Raw genomic sequence first — 21,068 nt, 5'->3', positions numbered from 1 at the left:
AAGGAAAAGATAGTAATGTTTTGTTTGCATGCTTGTTCAGGCAAAGACAATATGAATATTTTGATTGAATGATACCCCACATTCGACGGCTTGAATAGCCAGGGCTGGTATCCGCCAGCCTCCCTTGGTCTTTCACATGAAAAATGACACCCTGCTTTGCATCTGGTCTGCCTTTGAGCTTTTGTTTGGGGGGTATTAGCCCTGTCAAGAGGTAAAGGCAGGAAAGCTGGTATGTCAAGTCAGCCACTCATCCTTCACAAACTGAACCTCAGGCTGCAGACGTGGCTGGGCAAGCCCACTGCTCTTACAGTTGGGATGTTTGTTTAGAGTGAAAATACTATGGAAATTCAAGGATTGAAAGGGGGAAGAGAAAAAATACTTTTCAAAAGGGATGTTGTTTCAGTGCCATGCAGAGAATACAAGCTTTCTTTATTGCATTAGTCTGAGATATAGAAAGCCATGTGTCACGTTCGAATACATAGAGGAGGTGAGAAAAATCCACAAAGGTTTCGTCTTAGTGCACGTTTCCTTTCTGGTCACAGTGACAGATCAAGTATTCCCTTTCCTTTGTGCTTCTTGCAATATATTTACACTCCAACTCAAAGTTAAACATAAAACGACTGTTAAAGCTGTAAAAGACCTGTGAAACTGCACTCACCCAACATTAATAACATGTCATCAGTCACGTAGTTGACGTTGCACCTGGTGTGAGGAGGAAAATATGAACGGAATCTAGGCTAATTCGCCTCATTCTATTCCTTGGAAATAGAGAAATGGCGAAGACAAATTGATGCCATTTGACTGACACAGTTGTTAACATCTACAGATATTCTATGCAGCATCTTGTTCTTCTGGCCATCGCTAAAAGTTCGGAGCTAGTGGTAAGTAAAACTCGACGGTAAATGGAGAGCTTCACCCCCCACCTTTGTTTCACGATCCACAAATGCAATCCAGATGCTCCTCAAGATGGCCTTCTTTTGCAAATTCACCCAAACTCAGTGTCCTCATTCAAACTCAGTCCCAGAGGGAGCCAAAAATATACGGCCTTTGTCACAGGGTTAAGATTTATTGACCATGTTTTACCGCTTAACTAACAGCTGTAGGAGCTCCAACAGTTGCGGAGTATAACATGACTTATTGAGTGATCAATGGGAGTTTAGGGCATTAATGACTCACCTTATTCAAATATGTCAGTGCTTATATACAACTGAATCACTGGGGAGACATGGCTCCATTGGAACTTAAACAATTGTACAGGAGTTGAAAAAGGCAACTTGATGCTTCAGTTTGAAGCGTCTATTCTAGTCAAACAACAATCAATTTGAAGGAAGAACTTCATTCCCAAAAAGTATAAAACTATATGATTCTGTTTGATTTCAGTTTTACAGCACTCACCCGGACAAAAGGCCATGAAACAGACAAAATAAACTTTTCACCTACATACTTGGATCCTACAAGAGTGCGGCCGTGTGACTACAGTGCAGTCTGCACAGTAGGGGCAGCAAGCTGACAACTCCGACACCTACAAGTCCCCTGACCTTCCTCCTGACCTCTGCCTGTTGCTGTTTCCCTCCGCTGCACACTGGACAGTCTGGCCTCAAGTCCATGCTTGACATTGACCATGGTGCACAAAGCTACAGCGCTGAGGGCTATTTTAGGAAGCGACTTCAATGGTCCAAGCTTGAACATTTGTCTGAAGCAACACTGAGGTCCAGTGCAGGCTCCTTAGATACGTATGCGTCGACATATTAAACCAGCAAAACTGAATGACGTGTTGTGTAAATTCAAGTGGAATTATGAGAGGGACAAATGAAATCTTCACAAGCAGCTCAAGTGGGTAACTCATCAATAATGAGATGAAAGAAACAGCCCGCTGCTTTCGATACAGGATCATGTGTCATACATCATAATGAGGCGGACACAAGTGAAATCCTAAACTTGTGCAGCCAGCCTTTTCTGATTATTGTGCATTGTTGTTAAGGACCGTGGCTGTCTCCTGTTCGCATCACGGTCACATGTGGAGGACGTTAAATCAGTCCAGAATGAGCATAAGTGCATGTGGCCGTTTCTCATTTTTTAACATGAATAAAAGTTTTTTTTTTTCATTTAGATTTTGTTGGGGTTCTGACAGTTTCTTTGTGTGAGTGCACCAGTTTAAGAAACCTGAAGCTGGTATCATAGTACCTTCAGCCCAACATCAGAGAGGCATCATGAATACTGCAAATGTAGAGCAGCATCAAACATGGAAGATATTAACCATGGTATTATGATTAAATTACACACATAATTCTTCACTGAACTGAGCGCAGTTATTTGGTTTGAAAGATTACCAAACTAGCGGGAGGAGAGTTTAATTCCATTTATTTTTAAAAGACTGTAGTTGTTGTGTGTTCTTAACTGGTTTCAGGATCAGGAGAATATATTCCACATAAAATAAGCACACTATATTTTTTACCCTGAGTTGTGACATGTGCCACGACCTTCACTTCACCAAGCTCAGGAGCACAGCATTTGACACTTCAGAGGTTTTGAAAGTTTAACACCAGCATTAAAGCTAGTCGAGGGGCGAAAGGAATAACGGAAGTTAGAAGGTTCGGAGAGTTGAAAACTAAGGCAGACAAGTCCAACTCAAGGTCTGTGGTCCACAGTTGACCTGCCTATTAAAATCCCATAATGCACTGCAGCAGATAAACGGGAAATTCATACGACAAATATTTAAATCTAATTTGTTTTATTAAACATGGCTAGTCTCAACTTACAACTTCATTTGGTCAGTAAGGAAAGTACACACATCAAGGCACAGTTTCATCACTTACTAAAACAGGTAAACCACGCAGCACTCGCAAATCCTCCAGAGAAGACACAACAAGAACAAATGAAGTTGATACAACACCTCGTAGTAGAGCTGAAGTGGCTTCTCATATTTGCTCTGCACTTCCTAGTGATGCAACAAAAACACTCTCTGATATTCAAATGAGCCATCAACCACCAAACACAACAACCCATCCGCAGAGAGGAATCCGGCCTCTCCCTGGGATTCATTTTAAATCTTCACAAGTCGTCCCAGTGTCCCGCTCAGATCTTCCTGGCACGGCTTTTAAGAAATGACTTTCAATGTCAAAAAATACTGGGCAACTTATCTTTTTATGCAAATGAGCAGCTGGCAAAGACAAAGCTCAACTTAAAGTTTGTACCACCAAGCTCAGGCGTTTTTGAACTCCCACATGCCGATTCTGCTCTGTACCCCCTGGGAAAAAAAAACACAAAGCCCCTCTGTCTACATGCAGACTACGAGGATTAGAGGACTTTAAATTAGTGTTTAAATTGAACACAAGTCCCTTGTGTGTTTGTGTTGTGAGTGTTAATACGTTGTACAAATGTTAAATGACTTCCTTTCTATTTACGATGAAGAGTTTTGTAGCAATTACTAAGAATCTCTTCTCATGTTTTTGTATTAACACCAAATACACTGAAAGAATATGAGACAAACTCAAGGCTGGCCAGTCAAACAGCAAATACTATATAAAATTCTGCACCTAAATATATGCCGCCTAGTTGGGCGACATATATTAACATATATAACATGCTTAACTCTGCTGGTGTCACACTTGCAAGATATGGATAACCGCCAGATTCTGCCGGTAAAACTGTGGGACTAATAAATGCCATTTTATCTAATGTCAACAAATATAGCCCCTCATTGGTTCTTTAAGTCATTGTTTTTATTTAATTGACGAAGAATTTGTCCTTTTTATGCCTGCACGGTATAGAATATTTTATATTGCAGTATTGATGTTGAGTTTGCAATTTTAGTATCGCCAACCATATAGCAGACTTGAATCTACTATTGACCACGCCATGCTTTGACAAGCAGTGATGTCATCATTGCTTTTTTTGCTCATGTGCCAGATGGCACAATTCACAGTTAGAGAAGTTCAAAATGAACACATCAATGGCTAAAGCAACATTTGCCAAACACACACAGTTTCAAAACATTTAGCTCTAAATATGTATTCAACAATTTCCGTATACAAGGCAACCTTGGTTCTCGACCACAATCCGTTCCAGACGGCCGTTCGAGAAGCGATTTGTTTGAAATCTGAATAGATTTTTCCCCATTACAATGAATGGAAAAAGAAATAATGCGTTCCAAGCCTTAAAAGAGGCTTTTGTAGGAGTGAATGTAGAGTGTCTGCTGCAGGTGCGCTGTTCGTCTATGTGTGTGGCCGCTGCATGTGGGAGGGGTTGCCGAGTGAGTGACGTCTCTCCAGAAGGGAAGAGGTGCCCGGTGCGTGTCCAGCTCTGAATGTGCGCTTCTGTGCAGTTTGGCTGTGACAAAGTCATAAACCAAGTAACGCTCTGTCCCAGACTCGCCTCATCCCTGTCCCAGCTCCAGGGGGGCGTTCGAATTCTGCATTTTCATTCGAAATCAGAAGCAAAAAATCTCAAAATTTTCGTTCCAATTCCCGATTTCTTCGCAGTCTGGGAAGTTTGAAAACCGAGAGCGGACTGTACCTTTTAAAAAAATTCTGTTGACATCACTTTAACCAGATGTGTCGACGTGTCAATCCATACACTTCACATTCTGACTAGTGGTCTCTCAAAATAGTCATAAGCTGTAGCGCTACTGCTAACATTTATATTCATCCTTTGCAAAGTGGTAACCTTCCTCTGCTAGAATGCAGTGTTTTCAATCCAACACATGGTGATCATTCAAGGGGCGAAAAACAAAGTACGTTTTGTGGAATAATGATGGCGGTGATTATGATTAGTATTTTGACAGAGGGAAAACAAAGGTGTCCTAAAATGTAAGGAAGACTGCTGTTCAGTTTTTAAATCAATCCGAAGGAGCAGACAGGCAAACAAACCTTAAAAATAATTTGTCACTGGAAACATTCTTGGCATCTCCTGTGTTTCGTGCATGTGAGTACTGCCACTTGCGCTGCATTTGAGCATACTGGATTCAAGAATATGCAAAATAAAGAAAAACGTATTGACATGAAAATAATATTGCTGGTCTAATGAACGACTCGACGGGAGACATGCCCTCTTTGTGTACGTTTCTAGTCGTGTTCACATCAATATTACACTGCTGACTTGTTGGCTTCTGTAGAGAACACTCTTAAGAAGGGTGGAGGTGGTTCCCTGGTTAGAGCCTGGTGTTCAGGGCAGTGACAGCTGAAATAATCCACTGTCGGAGACGGCTTCAGCCTCATGTCAACATATTCGCTCCAGGGAATGCATGGCGTCTGATCTCCAGCAGGATGCGCCGAGTGACACGTGGGTTCTTTTTTAACACTGCTCAAACACGCAGACATGATTTCACATTAGCGCGAACAAGTGATTAATGTTGTTATTTCCGTCCATATCAGGCCAGTTAGAACCTTCAACATCAATCCCAGCCACGCTGGTGTAAACCAAGTGATCAAGTCAACGCGTTGATGACGCATTTCCTCGTCGTTTGTGGGGGAAAAAGTGATCAGTCATGTTCCGAATTTATCCAGCCAGTCATCTCAGAGCACAGCTGATGACTTCTCTTCCACAGGACCCATGACAGTTCGGTTCAAATGGAACACATGATGCGTCTGGACAGCTGTTCCAGGGAGCTGTGACTCAGCTTTAACAGTACAGTTGTGGCAAATTTTAATCTGCTGAGCTATGACACTGGACTTGGACTCGAACTCCCTGAAATATTATAAAAATCCAAGCCATTAGGAAAGCCTGGGCTCTGAGTCAGAGGATACATGACATACACGCATAAAAACTTCCCATGAACTTATATAAAGGTCCTCAAAATGTGCATTTTAAATCACATAATCATTATCATTTTAGCAAGGCCCCGCTGTTCTCAAAGTTCAACAAAAATTTAAGTAGAGCCTTATGTTCGCTCAGGGGAAACGAAATGAACTGACAGCACAGAGCACACTTGAAAAGAGAAAAGGAATTTAATGCTTTACTGGAGGTTTCTTTGAAAGTCTGATGCAACAACATGTGTAAGGCCAAAGCCGCACAAGCGGGGCATAATAATGAGGCTGCTCGGATCCAGACACTGCAGTGCAGCTGAATATGGCGTTTTGAACCGGAGAGGTGGATGAATAGATGCTCTGTGTGTTTCTCTCTAAACCTGAGGATTAATGTGGAAGATCCTCACCTGAGAGAGGAATCTTAAAAAGTGTGGGAGAAAAAACGCAGAGGATAAATTGATGTATAAGTCACTCAGAGCGTGACACCCAAACAGATTAGGGTGAGCAAAAGATCAAGCGGGAAAGAAGTACGAAGAGGCAAGAGAAAACTTTAAACTACCTTTGATTTTGTGTTAATGTGCGATAAGCAGAATGGCTGTTAACAAAGGAGCCACAATTTGAAAACACTGCTCATGTCCTGACAATATAATAACAAGTGTGGAGCTACTATAACAACTGAAATAAACAACAGAACCGCTGCCAACTTTTGTACCTGGCCTTTTACACTTTAGGCTTTGACAATACGCCAGGAATAAATAACGTGAACTTTAACAAGAACCAGTGAGTTGTACACATTAGCTTCAACCATCAATGAGCTCATTTCACTTCATAAAAGCACAGCATACAACCAAAGTAATACAATAATGTCTGTAATTTCAGAATTATGTTGGTATATGGAAAACACAAGCTATCTTGATGGTGCACAATAGGTAAGTAGGTGGGCATGTCCCAATACCAATACCAACATTGGTTTTCGCACTGATACAAGCTTATTTTGCTGAACACCTACTCTTCAAATACTCGCTTATGACAGTACCCATACTTCAGTGTTCCCCCCCGATATTGTGTTTCACCTTCCGTGGTCTCAGTGCACTGTGGGTTTTTCTTACAGGGCTGTCAACTCTCACGCAAATGAGGGTGGCCGCATGAGATGCCATACCTGCCCTTTCTCATGTGACAAATCTACTCTCCAACGCGTGACACGGTGGAGGACCTCAGCGTCCCTTAAAACGCTGAAGTTTCTTTTTTTTACAAAGCTCCGTACAGCACAGAGAATCATTCAGACAGGAAATCAGCTTGTGAAAAGTGCTGTGAATCTGCGCAATTTTCAAAGCACTATTGGTAGACGTTCTTCGCATTTTACTGTAAAAGAGCAACAACAAAGAGCGGCTACTTCCTAGTCTGACGCCGACAGAGTACATGTCAGCCAATTACGACATGTGATTTGTCAGACCAGGAAGAGGAGACATTTGAAATTCTATATCCTCATGAAAAAGTTTCCCAAAAATCTGATCAGGATTGCCGGACGTGACATCATCGCCCGGAGACATTCCATAATCGGACGCGTTTGTTACCTACATCGGGATTTCACAGCTCATGCGATTTTATAGCAATGTTAAATGATGAATACCAATACATTGTGTCAACACAATCACATGAAAATTGGTTTATTTTATTGATACAATTATAAACTGTGTTTTCAAAGTCAATTCTGAATGGAGAAGGTCAAGTAGCAGAAACTGCAGTGACGGTTCCTTCAAAGTCTCCGAAATCCAGATGGAACTCAACACACCCCAAGATGTAATCTGTTCCTTGATCTACATTCAACATTACCTGAAAAACTCTCTTTGTCATGATGGCATACACATTACAAACACAAACAGCACAGCTTTCTAATTTCCCAAGGGAACCTTCCCAAGGGATTAATGAAGTATTATCTATCTTCACATTTAACTCAAGCCTCCGTCAGTTCCCAGTAATGTGAGGTTGCCTGAGGCGGCAAATCACATCCTAATCCACCCCCTCATTCTCAGGTTTCCACGACCGACTAACTTAGTCTGTCCCCTTGTCACATTTCCAATCGCAGCCAGTTGGGATTGATTTCTCACAGGAGATCCGCAGTGAAAATGTAGCTGTGGAGGGAGAGTGAGTACACAGCTACACATTTTCCTTGTTCACAGGTCAACACTGTTTGAGGAGTAGATATAGGATAATCTCCTAAACAGCAGCCAGTTTGAGGCAGGGCACAGGGGAAACTACATGAAGACCCAATTCCCAGATCACTATGGTGGGAGCAAATATGGAGGAAATGACAGAGGAGGACGGGCTGTTATCATGATCAACCTAGCCCCAGGGAGGATTTCTCCTAAAATATCCCAAAATGCAAGCGGCCACAGAGAAAAGGCCTTCAGAATCTGAGATGACGTATCATCCATTGAAATTTGTCTGTCAGATACCTTCTCATTAAAGCCCTTTGTCATCGTGACGGCTTGAATGCAGACTTGACATGACCAGACAGGTGAAACTAAACGCCGATTTTCCCCCGCGGGACACAACAACACACAGGTTTTAATGCTTTAGGATTACCGAAAGATCAGAGGCGAATGTGGCCAGGGAATGCGATCGACCTCAGGGCAGCTGCAAGAGTGACGGACAAAGAGGGAGGAGAGGAAGAACAGACGGACAAAAAACAGACAGTTCGGCTTTCACTGCCTTTTGTATAGCGAGCAGGACTGGGGTTTTCTCCCATAGAGTCCAGAGACAGAGGCCGCGGTGTTGACTGCGTGGGAGACCAAGTCACGGTTGGTCAAGGGCCACAAAGCCAGCCAGGTTGCCACGCACCACGCCCCTTAGACACACCAGAAGCTCAGGCAATTCACCCAACCCCAAGGGAGATACGTGCTTCTCCAAACTCTTGAAGATATATGAGGCCTGCCAGAGTCAACACTGAGCTAACAGATGTGTTTATGCCCACACACAAGTGCAGCAACTAATGCTGTGACCCAGCAAACTCAAAAGCTGGGAACTTCTCGTGTTATTTGTGACAGATGCTCATCTTAAGACGGGGGGGGATAGTGTGATGCCCAGTTTATTTCCAGCCTTGCCTGATCTGAAAACCTAAAGTTACCCGTCAAACTCTCATTAAACCAGAATGAAATGGGTTATCAGGAATCTGCTGGGAAAGCCGTGCTCCACTTTTGATCTAAAAAGATCCCAGACCGAGATGACAGGACAAACACGTCCAAGAAATGTTCAACACTTGCTCCTTGCATAATTTGTGGATCCCTCTTCAAACAATTAATCCAACATTTCAAACTGTTTCCTTCAGTCCAGATAGGGGTCGAAGATACACGCAAATATTCGGAGGCACAACATACTAGTAATATTACAAGGCCAGTATATCAATATTGAGTAAATAAAAAAAGTTATAAATATTTTTAAATCATTTTTCCCCTTAAAATTATGGCTCCTGTTAACAAATAATGCATTGCGGTGCTTACAGTAGCTATGCATAGGACATGTATTGAGGCTGCTATAGGAGCTACAACTGCTGTGCTACATCATGAGTCGTATTATTGGTGGCAGTGCATTCACCAGTGATCTAATAAATGTCCGGCACTCCCTTAATTATGAATACTATGATGCTAAAGCTAATTACTATAGCCACACTTCATAATGAAATCCATGATTCACAACTCTAGTACATATTTTAGTCCCCTTCTAAACGCTTTAAGTAGCATATTTAAGTTCACCTAAAAATGCTGTTTTGTGTTTTGCACATAGGTTTGTCTTTAGTTGTTAAATATTCAATAGTTTCCTTATTTTTTTCTTTCTGCCATAAGACATTCACAGAAAGAGATGCAGCAATTAGCAGAGCTAAGGGTACACACTGGAGAGCAAAGGTCGGTGACCTGGTGGGCCAAGGGGTCAAGTAGCAGTAGACAGTGGGTCACCAGCAGGCAGCGGATGCGCATCCGTATTGCCATTTGCAGTCTGGTTATAGTAAAGAAAGCACCGGAAAGATGCTCATGAATGTGTTTTTAATGTGGTACTTTATCAAATGTATAAGCAGACAGTTCTCATATTTAATTCAAAAGCCTTGTTATGGCATTATTTTCTCCTTCAATAAATTGTATATTCATGATTATAGCAGAGTAAGTGGCTTGACAAGTGCATGCGGAAATGTGAAGTGGAGCACTTAGGAACGTCACAAGATTGGAGGCTCAAAGTCTCGGTGGAGGGTCAAAATTCAGCGTATAAGAACGTAAATATTTATTATTTACAGGGAAACATTGTGAATTAATAGCCTGCTGTTGATATTCACAAGGATTTCCAATTTGCTTGAGTGTAAAACAGGCATGTTACACAGCAGACACAGTAAAGTCATACTGAGAGGGGGAAAATAGTAAATCACACTGAAGTTAATTCCCGCAATTCAAAACTAACATCCAGTCACGGGGAAGACAAAGATTCAGGTCAAAGCCAAAAAAGTCAAATGACACAGCCAAAGGAGAAACTTGCTCCATGTGTGACTGCTGGCTGCAGGACACGATAAGCAGTTGAACAACGTAGCTGCCAGTTCTTTATCCAAAAATGGCTATATCCCCCTCAAGCCCCTCAGATACTCATGACTGGAACCAGAGTGGTGGATTCAGTTTCCATCTTGGGGGAGGGTGAACAAGGGTTCGGACTGGAGTCCACAAGGCCTGCCTCGGGCTGCAACTGCAACTTCTCACAGCCTCCGTGAAGATGAAATCATGAGAAAAGATCTGCTCATCCTTACCCCCAGAATAGATGGGAACACAGAAACAATTCAGTCTGGAGTATATTGGTCATCAATAATCACTTATATGGCTTTATTTACACTTAGTGGGATTTGTAATATGAACATTTGTAACTGAAGAGTTTATGTAAATAGTCAGCATGCAAAAAGAACCGCCTCAAATATCTGCTGGGGGGCAGGCACCCTGAACCACAGCCAGGCCTCCTGGGGTGGTCTTTAGTTATCGATTAAAAGGGCAGTGGGCTCAAAGGCTGCTACACACAGGTCACAGGGTCAAGGTAGGAAAAAAGGAAAACAGGGGGATGGGACAAGGAGAAATCCAAAGATCAGTAAATTAAACTCGTGTCCATATGTGTTGGGGGGACAGCAGAAAGATGGGCGGAGTGAGAAGAAGCAGCTATTCAGAGTCTTGTAGAAGCTATTCAGAGGAAACGCTCTGAAGACGTAGCTAAAAAAAATTGTTCACCAAAATAAACTGATCAGCTCTACAAAAGTCATGCAGTCGTTCCTGCCAAAGAAGTGAGTTAGATTATTTTCAGAAAAGCCACCAGGAGAGTCGAAGGAGAAAAAAAAAAGAATTATGGGGGAAGTGAGGACGGATGATCAGATAAAGCCAACAAAGTTCTGAAGTTATTCTTGGCTCCTTTATGTCAGTGAGTGCTTTGTGATTGATGAGTGCTTGTGCTAGTGTATCCGTTAAGATGTAGCAAATATAACATGCACATGTTTGCATTCCGGCAGTCAGACAGAAGAGTATGTTAAAATGAAAGCCATGTATTTGTGAGGATCTAAAGAGAAAATATGCCTCAAATATACAGACGTTTGTGTTAGCCTCGCCAAGGAGGGAGCATGACTGTCTTTTCTGAATTACTAGTTAGATCCTTGCAAATCTCTATACGATTTTGAGTACTAAAAAAAGTGTGTAATTATACAGATAAAGTAAATGTGGGGCAATACAGTGGTACCTCGGTTTTCGAACGTCCCGGAATTCGAACAAATCGGAGTTCAAACAAAAAATTCGAGATTTTTTTGCTTCGGATTTCGAACGAAAATCCAGAACTCGAACGCCCCCGAAAAAGGTAACGTGCGCGGACCGATCAGCTGACCCACGATGCGCTTTGTTATTGTGTATAACGCAGCCTCTGTATGCAGACGTGTCCCGTTAGCTACATTTACTGACTGTTTCTTCTTCATATTGAGGTGTAAAACCTTTCCTGTCTCCACACTGGACTGTGGTAAAGTGTCACAGGGGAGGTGCTCGCTCTCGACAGGCTGGAGCGCGCACTCCAGGGTTTGATGTCCTGTGGTCGGGATGAGGCGAGTCTCGGACAGAGCGTGACTTGGTTTGTCACAGCCAAACTGCACAGAAGCGCACATTCAGAGCTGGACACGCACCGGGCACCTCTTCACTTCTGGAGAGACGTCACTCACTCGGCAACCCCTCCCACATGCAGCGGCCACACACATAGAGGAACAGTGCACCTGCAGTAGACACTCTACATTCACTCCTACAAAAGGCTCTTTTAAGGCTTGGAACGCATTATTTCTTTTTCCATTCATTGTAATGGGAAAAATGGATTCAGATTTCAAACAAATTGCTTCTCAAAGGGCCGTCTGGAACAGATTGTGGTCCAGAACTGAGGTACCACTGTATTATATATTATTATATTATATTATATATATTATTATATTATATATATGAAACTCACAATGCAGAAAAGAGCTTTGCACCTTCAGAGGGCATTTCTGATTTACATGTGATTTTATCACTCATGATGGTGTCCACGGAGGAGCACTTGTCTTTTGTGATGAGACGCATTAACTGTGGGTTATATCGCAGAAAAATGGGGGTTCAGCATGACATCAAGGCAGATAGTCATAATATAGAGACAGCTTCGTGTCCGTGTCTGCACACTGTGTTTGAACCAGTCCAAGATGGACCCAGGCAAGTTAGCTGTTTCAGAAAACAACATGAGGCCACCTAGTTAAAATGCAGGATCAACATATAAAAAATTAAACAGAATTCAAAATGTAAATGAGGCAAGATGATGGACCACCAGACAATCTCCCTCAACTTGTGACCAGATTGCTGGAGTCCATAAAACCTCCCAACACAGAAAGTTTTGGCAGCAGATGCTCACAAGGAGAAGCAAGAACATTCACTTACAGTATGTTTGGTCTTAAAAACCTTTCGCTGCTGCTAAACACATAAACAGCTTACGCATGAATCTGTGCTACAGACACGGATTAAAACAAGTCAACCACGTTTGGAGCTTAGGACCGCCGTCTTCCCTTACTCCTCGGTGACCTCATACAGCATTTCCCCCCTCCCCCAATCTCCTTGCGTTTAATCCAGTCCTACAGGGTGGCGGGCCGCGGTGTGGCCTGATGGTCAAACTGTGTCTGTCTGCCTTCCTGTACGTCCATCTGCTCTGGGCCGAGCCACGCTCCTGGGAATTAAGGGACCAGCGAGTTGCAAAATCTCTTCTTTACAGTCAACATCCCAGCTTTTTTGTACTTTCTCTCTCCGAGTCCAATCCAATTCTATAAACACCCAGTGCCGTGGCATTAGCTAATAGAGTTCAGCAACACACAGAATCCAATCAAGGCTGAAGCGCTTTCACAGAACTCCACTGAGTGAAGGGTCTCAACTCCTTTGGCAAAAGGAAGAACTCAATACTACTGGTATGAAAATATAACATACGGTCTGAGGGGTTCAAATACAGGTGATGAACAGTGACGCTGTTTAAATATGTTCAAAGTTGTTTCTATCAGGCAGTAGTGTGATTCCCTACAGGCTTTTAGCTAGGAGGGCGTCTGGGCGTCTGCAAAACAGGAAAAAATGGTTCTTGACCGTAGCTTGGCCGCCAGATGCCGCCATATACCAGCGTAATCTGGTGTCCAAACTACGGTCGAGAATCGGGCGTCCATTTTTTCCCTGTTGTGCAGACTCCCAGACGCCCTCCTAGCTAAAAGCCTGCTTCTGTACCATTTACCCACAAACTCCCCGGTGTTGGGCGCCGCAATGTGACATCCTGTAAAATATCGTAACAAGTAGCTTTTTCTTCTTTGACGTTTGGCATTTCCGATTAGCAACTCAGTCACACTAGTCTAGTCACATGCACATGCTAAGCCAAGAATAAGTGTGAACTCAATGGCAATAGACGCCAGGTACAATGGTTGTCAAAAATATTGATACCCCAAAAAATATCAACACTCAAACACTCTTCGATACTTTATGCAGTAGTGTATGAATATAACATTTTAAGTTACTGGTAACTATGTCAATATTTTCTCAAATTAATACTTGTGTGTGCTTCTGGATTTATGTTGTAACTTATATTAACACCGTTTTCTTTCTGTACACTGGAGTTATTTTGTCAATTAAGGGGGGTGTTCATAGAAGTAAAATTTAACTGACAATAAACTTGTTATTATGCACATAATATTAATATTAAAATAATGGTTCTTGAAAACAAATATTATACGATATCGATGAACTTAAAGTATTGCAATGAATTGCACTGTATCGCAACGTATCGCATCATCACTCCTGTATCAGGACACGTATCTTACCACAAGATAACTGCTAGTGCATCGCCCAAACTGTTGTGTCATAGTAGTGTAGTGTTCATCTCCAGTATTACACTTATTACTATGAGTCAGGACAAAAATGATTTCGTTTATTAATATTTAGAACACAATTACACCACTACTGTCCGGAAAAAAATGAAATGTAACCCCAAATCTCCAGAAGCTTAAAAAATTAACAGACACTTGTTTTTTTTTTGTTAACATTTTTTTAGATTGATAAGATGTTTTGTTTAAATAGTAGTAATAGTAGTTATTTTTGTTTGTGTATTGAATATCTTCCCGGATATAGATATCGAGTTTGTAATAGTAGTATCGTGACAACGCTAACAGGTAAAACTACTTTTTCAACTACTATTTTTAATATATATATCCTCACAAATACTTTGGTACAATGTGAAATTTGGAAAAGCAGAGTGTTTAAGGGACTAGTTTGGCATCATAAGTTATTGGTTGATAGCAGCCACAGGGTGACACATACGTGAGCTGCTTGTTGGCACGGTGTTGGTTTTTCTGTGTCTGGCTTGGTCTCCTCAGGATAAAGTTGCATTTCTTTGATGATTCATCACCAAGAGGTCAGCTGAATAAACCGGTGTGAGGTTACAACTGGAAACAATACACCAAGGTCCACTACAGCAACAGCACCCATGGAATAGCACTCTTTTGTTTTATACACATGGATGCAAGTGAAAGGGGTTGTTTTGGGGGGATTGAGGAGCGAGAGGTGAAGGGGCGGAACCCTGGTGCCCTTTTGTGGCTTTATAGAAAAGCACAGCAGGGATACTGAAGGTTTAGTTGTGCTCAGCAGAGTTTATTAAAACTGCAAAAAGGGTGAGTGACCACAGATGGTGCTGTCAATAACCACTCACCCACACATGGCCACTGGTGCACAAACACACTCAGATGCCACACCCAGTGCCATACCGATAAGTGGAAACTGAGGGTTGACACGCACACAGACACGGACACGGACACGGCACAGGCAGAGGAAAACAGATGGCTAGAGTGTGAATGGCGTGTGATGTTCTTCAGGAGTGCTGCGTGAGGTGCTTCAATTCCATTAGTCCTCCAACCTCTAACCTCCATCAACACCTTCTGGAAGCAGTTAGCACCTAGGAGCACAGCAACGCCAGCAGGGAGTTGGTGATATACTGTAGCGAAGAGGACCATACAGGACGATACTGTTTGATAACCACTTTGTAAAGTTAGCACTCAGCTCATGTAGGACACACGTCTGGTCAACAAAATGTCTCATCGTTCAATGAAAAAAGCCACATGAAATTATGGGGTGTTTTGATGGATATAAAGGAAACCAATGTTGCTGTCACTGTTCATATTATCTAGGTTTGACTGGGTAGTTAGAAGTGCAGTAACCAGGGTGTTTTATTCTTAGTTCATTCAACTATAATTACCGTGTCATTAACATGCGCAGTTTCAACCGTGGATTATTTTTATTCAGTATACAGCATATTTAATTACAAGTTGTGATTTTTTTTATGATGTGATATTATCATATAGGGATGATGCTGGGCCCCAAAGCCAGCACAAAAAAATTCACGGCCCAAGGTCAGATATGGCCCACTAAGTCTGTATATGTGGCTCACCAGAGTTTGAAAAGTGAATATTGGCTGAAACACCACATGCCTATACTACAACATTCAAGTTTTGTCATTTAAAAGGTACTTTTCCAACAAGCATAACAGATCTTAATTTAGCCTAGAAGTTGCGTTCATGTTTTGAGTTGTTGGTGAAAACTGAAAAGTTTTAACCTTCCAGAATTAAATGACCAATCTCTTCAGACCCATATCTCCTGTTAAATAAGTGCTACTTACAGGAGACTGTTGAATGTATGTTTATCCATTTGGCAATGCATGTGATTGTCTTTGAGATGCCTGCTGTATAATCTGTCTCAGTGTGTGGTCTGTGCAAGAGTCACGACTATTAAAACACATACAATCTCACTTCTGGTGGACATGTTTACCATTTTCTATCCAAAGAACAATAACTGATCCAGTGACCACATACAAGAACTCTCAATCACAACACCACGCTAATCTTCAGGCAAACATGGGCACATCTTTCTTTTGAGCCTGCCCAAACTCTGGAGTCGGATTTCAAGCCAAGATTACAGCAGGTCAAGAGGGTCTGCCTTTATGATGATCCAAGTGAGGGCGCCCAGATTCACAATGTCCTGCTGTTAATGTTACAACCCCATGGCAATAAACGGCGGGATACAATGTGACATGAAAACAACACTGCCTGGGAAAGATTGGAGCAGTTGAAAAAAAAAAAAAAAACAGCCAGCATGTGCAAAGCCATGTCTAAGCGGGTGTAAATGACTTAAATTAACGGTAACTCTTGTGCACTATAAAGGCAAAATTCCACCCTCATTAGTCACTCTTCTTGATGCTTCTGTATTTTCCAAAACAAGTCAACTCAGCCGTGAACAGAAATAGAGCCATAGACGTGTTGCAGAACTCCAACTTTTGTGATGTTGACTCATATTTTATTGTTCACAACAGTCCATGACATCTCACACAAGTTAACACTCTGAAGGGTTTCATCGCTCAAACTACATCCCATGATGCACTGCAGCAGTGTAAGCTCTGATAGAGTTTAGAAGATTCAAACAGCTACAAAAGAACCTCGGTAACTGATGCAGTGAAGATGTAGCGTCAGTGTGTTGAGCTCAGATGATTGAGATCAATGAGAGACAATAGGCAGCATGACGGTGATATGCTGCGTCGACAGTAGGTAGTAACACAGTGCATTCCCAGTGTGTCACAATGAGGGCAGAGTACTTTGGGCTGCAGATCAATGAGCTTATGTAAGGCGATTCCCCCACATATTAGCTACAATACTTTGATAAACACAGCAGTTTTCCTCCACAAGACAGACTGGATCACAACCAGAAGACACTGGCAGTTCTCTCTTCCTGGAAAGTGAAGAGAACGGGCCTCTGGCCAACATGTATCTGCTGCAGATGTGATCCCTCATTATCACCCCAAATGTACAACTCATAAAAAGACTTAACAGCTGCAAAACTAGAAGCTGCGCATTGGATTTTGGCTGAAGAATCATGACTAAGCATTTTCCTATTCTGAAAAAAGATGGTTTCTTTGTGTCATAGCACCAAAACAAACAACATCACCAGCTCCATTGGGCCAGAGGCAGGACACACAGACACTGAGGAGCCAAGCAGGAGAAGATACAAACCATTCAAGCTCCAGCTGGCCTCATATGTGGGCACCGTCTTGGATGCAGCACTAACCACTATCCCACCTTTATGAGAGAGAGACAGTGGTGTGTGGGTCATATAAGTAACATGACAGTTGATGTAACAGTTGTGATAACACACTGGTATTCAACTGATCAGACGCGCCTTCTAAATCCGTAGCGGTTTTTCAGAAGGTCTGTTTTAACGTTTACTGAAGAATTAAAAGCAGTCATTCAGAATGGGAGAAGATTAGCCCTCGAAAGTGAGAAAGGCTTATGGGGAACATGCCAGCCAGGATTAGAGCTCTACAGCGTGCTAACAGCAAGACAAAATGTAACCTTAATGTTGTGATGGTTTATGGTTGTGTGTGCTCAGTGGTGAACACATCATTTGTATCCATCCTGGAGCCACACACTTTAAAGCACACACACACACACACACATATATATATATATATATATATATATATATATATATATATATATATATATATATATATATATATATATATATATATATATATATATATATATATATATAGAGAGAGAGAGAGAGAGAGAGAGAGAGAGAGAGAGAGAGAGAGAGATTTTTTTTTTTTTAATTTACACCAAGGCTTCTGTAAGATACATTTGTCTCCATCGCCAACATTCTTTGTGCAACAGGTCCTTCCCACTCCTTCTACTCATATGTGGCCTCCTTAACTTTCTACTTGAGCTGTCCCTCTGACACTCTCCTCCTCAAAAACTGGCCACCTCTGCTCTCTGGTAGAGCCACTGCTAGTACACATGGAAGGTCTCAATACTGTCCTACAAAGCCGCCCCCCCTCACTCGAGGCTTCATGAAGCAGTGGCCCTCAGTAGGTGGTGCTAGGATTAAAAATGATGTGGAGTTTCATCGGTCATTCAAATCCAAAGATTTGAGCCCATCACGACTTGCTGGCACTTATAAGTAAGAGATCACACCTGGCAGTTGTCTCCACCAGTTCCACCTTGCCTGTGCTCTCTTCTTTACCTCCCCTTTGCTTTCTTAAAATACTTCGCTCAATGTGTTCTTTGCACTCACTGCAGCTCACTATATCATCAGCAAACATCATCCATGAAGTCTCCTCCTAATACCAGCTGTACTTACATCAAATAAGAATGTGCCACACCTTAAGCAGCATTGCTATTTACCTTATAATTGAAACCTATTCAAAACACAATTTCAATAATTCATTCATAACCACTGTGCATTCATGTGATCATACAGGACAAAACATTAAGTAAAAAAAAAGAATTCCACTTCTCTCAGAGGCAGTGCACCGAGTGAAAGGATAATTTATGTTCATGACAACAGAGAACTGTTGAGAGAGCCTAAGGCTGAGTGACAATCGACAGACAAAACAATACGCACACAATAACACATCCTCCAGACAGATGTTAAGAAAGTCAAAGCAAAGACTCCAGATGGAAACATAAAATAACAAAGTAAACTATAATTAAGGCATTTATAAAGCACTAGACTCAACAATGGCTACAGAACATTTTATTTCTTTATTAACATGCTATTTTAAGTCGTGCAGTGCCGGGTTGTAATTACCCTGATGTGATCTGGATGACAAACTGAAGCTCTTGTCATCCCTGCTCAGAAACACCCCCCCATGACTCTGCCTCATCCTCTATAATAAAACCCTTAGTCATCCTCAAAGAGAGAAGACGGCCGTGCATTTCTTGCAAATGAGAGCTTTTGCTCAGTCACATGCAATTCCTAAAGCGCCGTCAACCACCCCCCCAACCCTGCCACCCTTCCCCCTTTTCTTTGGATTGAAGGTTAGCTTTGAATAGGTGGTATTTGAGCATCCAAAGTGCTGTGAGGCACAGAGCTGACTGGCTAGAGGCCAGATCCCCATGGTTACCCCGGGGCAGCCAACTGCTCCTTCACTGAGTTGGAATACGCTGCGTACATGCAGGACTTTGGGGAGAGTAGAGAAGTTCGTGTGACATCATCGTGGTGCCCTGTTCTGCTGCAATTTCAGGTCTCAGACGTGAGCAAATAGATAAACAGAGGGGAAGGAGAAACCTGAAACTGAGGACTGTGCAAAACATCCAGACAGGTGTTCCGCCTGGACCTGTACTGTTTGGTCTGGGACACTATGGAAAACGCTTCCTCACGTTCCACAGGTGAGAAAGAACATGCAAGGTCAAACATGGCGAGGAGCTTGTGAACATCGACTTTAGTTATGCAAGACTGGATGGGCAGCTGTACATCCCTCATGCTCATCGCCAGGCAGGAGGGTCCCAGTCAGGACTGGACCATCACCTGTGCATATCTCAGGGTGCCATCTTGGCACATGCTTCACTTTCATCTTATTTCCGCTGTATAGAGGGGTAGCCTGTCCCAGCTACCTGGGAGCACAGGCAGGGGTCAGACCCTCAGGTCGCATTAAGACAGACGGACTCACACCTGAAGACAAGCCCTTTATATCCGGTTATATACTTGAGATAAAGCGTTTTTACGCAGTCGACTCGCTTTGTTTATGGGTTGTAACTTTGTGATTCACAGAAAAAAAGGTAGAAAGAAAACGCCATGTGGGAAGTTTTAAACACACAAATGCAGGTATCGATGGGCTCAACTTTTTAACCCTCAACTGCCCAGACTGTGACTCAGTCGCTGCCTCAGTGATGCACCCGCTAGATCCGTTTAACCGAGCACCTTTTCTGGGCACGATCCGCTCCTGCTTACCTTTCACTTGGCTCTCGTAATCGGCGATGATCTCTTTATCCTTCTTGAACCGCGGCGAGGACATTTTTTTTTCAGCGTTGGTGTTTTCTATCCGGAGCTGCTGGTAAACTTCTTGTTGTCAACAGGATCCTACTGAAGTCGACGCATCACCCGCACGAAGACTTCCAGAGGGAGATGGACGAACGTTTAGTTCATTTTCCCCTCCCCTCGGTTGGTTCCGAGCGCGGTTCGGATGTCTTCCTTCTCCGGGTGGAAAGGATCCCGTCAACTCCCGGAGCAACAGTAGAGGAAGGAAATCCAGCAAGCAAGTTTGCGCGGCGCTGCAAAAAGTAGCGAGCCAGCCTGCGTGTTTAAAACAGCCTCGATGGTGAGCGTGTGTGGTTTCTCAAACATCCAGCCGCGACCCCACACAATCACTGACTTCCTCCAGCTTGCTCCCCCCCAACTCCCAGCAGGCTCCGAGGCAGACGGGGCAGGCCGACTGCAGCAGTCAGGCGGCCAGAGGGAGGGACCAGGCACCGCTAGTGGACACCAGTGGACCAACACCCTCATCCACGTTCTGAGAGCGTTTGAAATGGCCAAAGTTTTATCACGTCACGCTCCACAAATTACTTGCTACATTCGGTCTAGTTATTGTGAATAACGCTTTAGACCAGAGAGCGCCACCTAGTGGGTTTGAAAATGACGACTCTGTTTCATGAAGCCTCACCAGCCCACCACGAGTGACAAACTCATTCACGGCCATGTTGAATAATGCCCAAACTTACTTGCACGAGCTGAGTTTTAACTCAACTCCGTGTCTCTTTATGAAGACTGAGCTGCTCCCTTTCATCCATCATCTTCCATACTCACTCTCCGGTTGAGAGCGAGATCAGCCTTCACCCTTGGATGGCATCTAATCCAAGGAGACTGAAGGTCAAGGACAGATTTGGCCAACACTTCATTATAAGAGGTAAATAGAGTCTGAGTCCTGACTATGAAAATACAGCAACAATATGCAGACCAAATTATG

At 42.8% G+C, this 21,068-nt stretch overlaps 1 protein-coding gene across 3 annotated transcripts in view; it reads right to left on the bottom strand.

The window, feature by feature from the left end:
• Positions 1-20,546, bottom strand: part of srgap1a (SLIT-ROBO Rho GTPase activating protein 1a) — a 74,878-nt gene extending 54,332 nt beyond the window's left edge. For 2 of the 3 annotated variants that reach the window (XM_053885123.1, XM_053885124.1), the window contains exon 1: positions 20,057-20,545. In XM_053885123.1, the coding sequence (XP_053741098.1) occupies positions 20,057-20,120 (64 nt within the window). In that variant the 5' untranslated portion in view covers positions 20,121-20,545. Of the gene's footprint in view, positions 1-20,056 lie in introns of all 3 variants that reach the window. The other variant, XM_053885122.1, reaches the window with a different exon arrangement.
• Positions 20,547-21,068: the final 522 nt, after the last annotated feature.

This window comes from Synchiropus splendidus, chromosome 14 (assembly GCF_027744825.2).
Source record: "Synchiropus splendidus isolate RoL2022-P1 chromosome 14, RoL_Sspl_1.0, whole genome shotgun sequence".
Lineage (NCBI taxonomy): Eukaryota > Metazoa > Chordata > Actinopteri > Syngnathiformes > Callionymidae > Synchiropus > Synchiropus splendidus.
The sequence above is the reverse complement of the archived record's forward strand: the minus strand, read 5'-3'. Positions and strand labels throughout refer to the sequence as shown.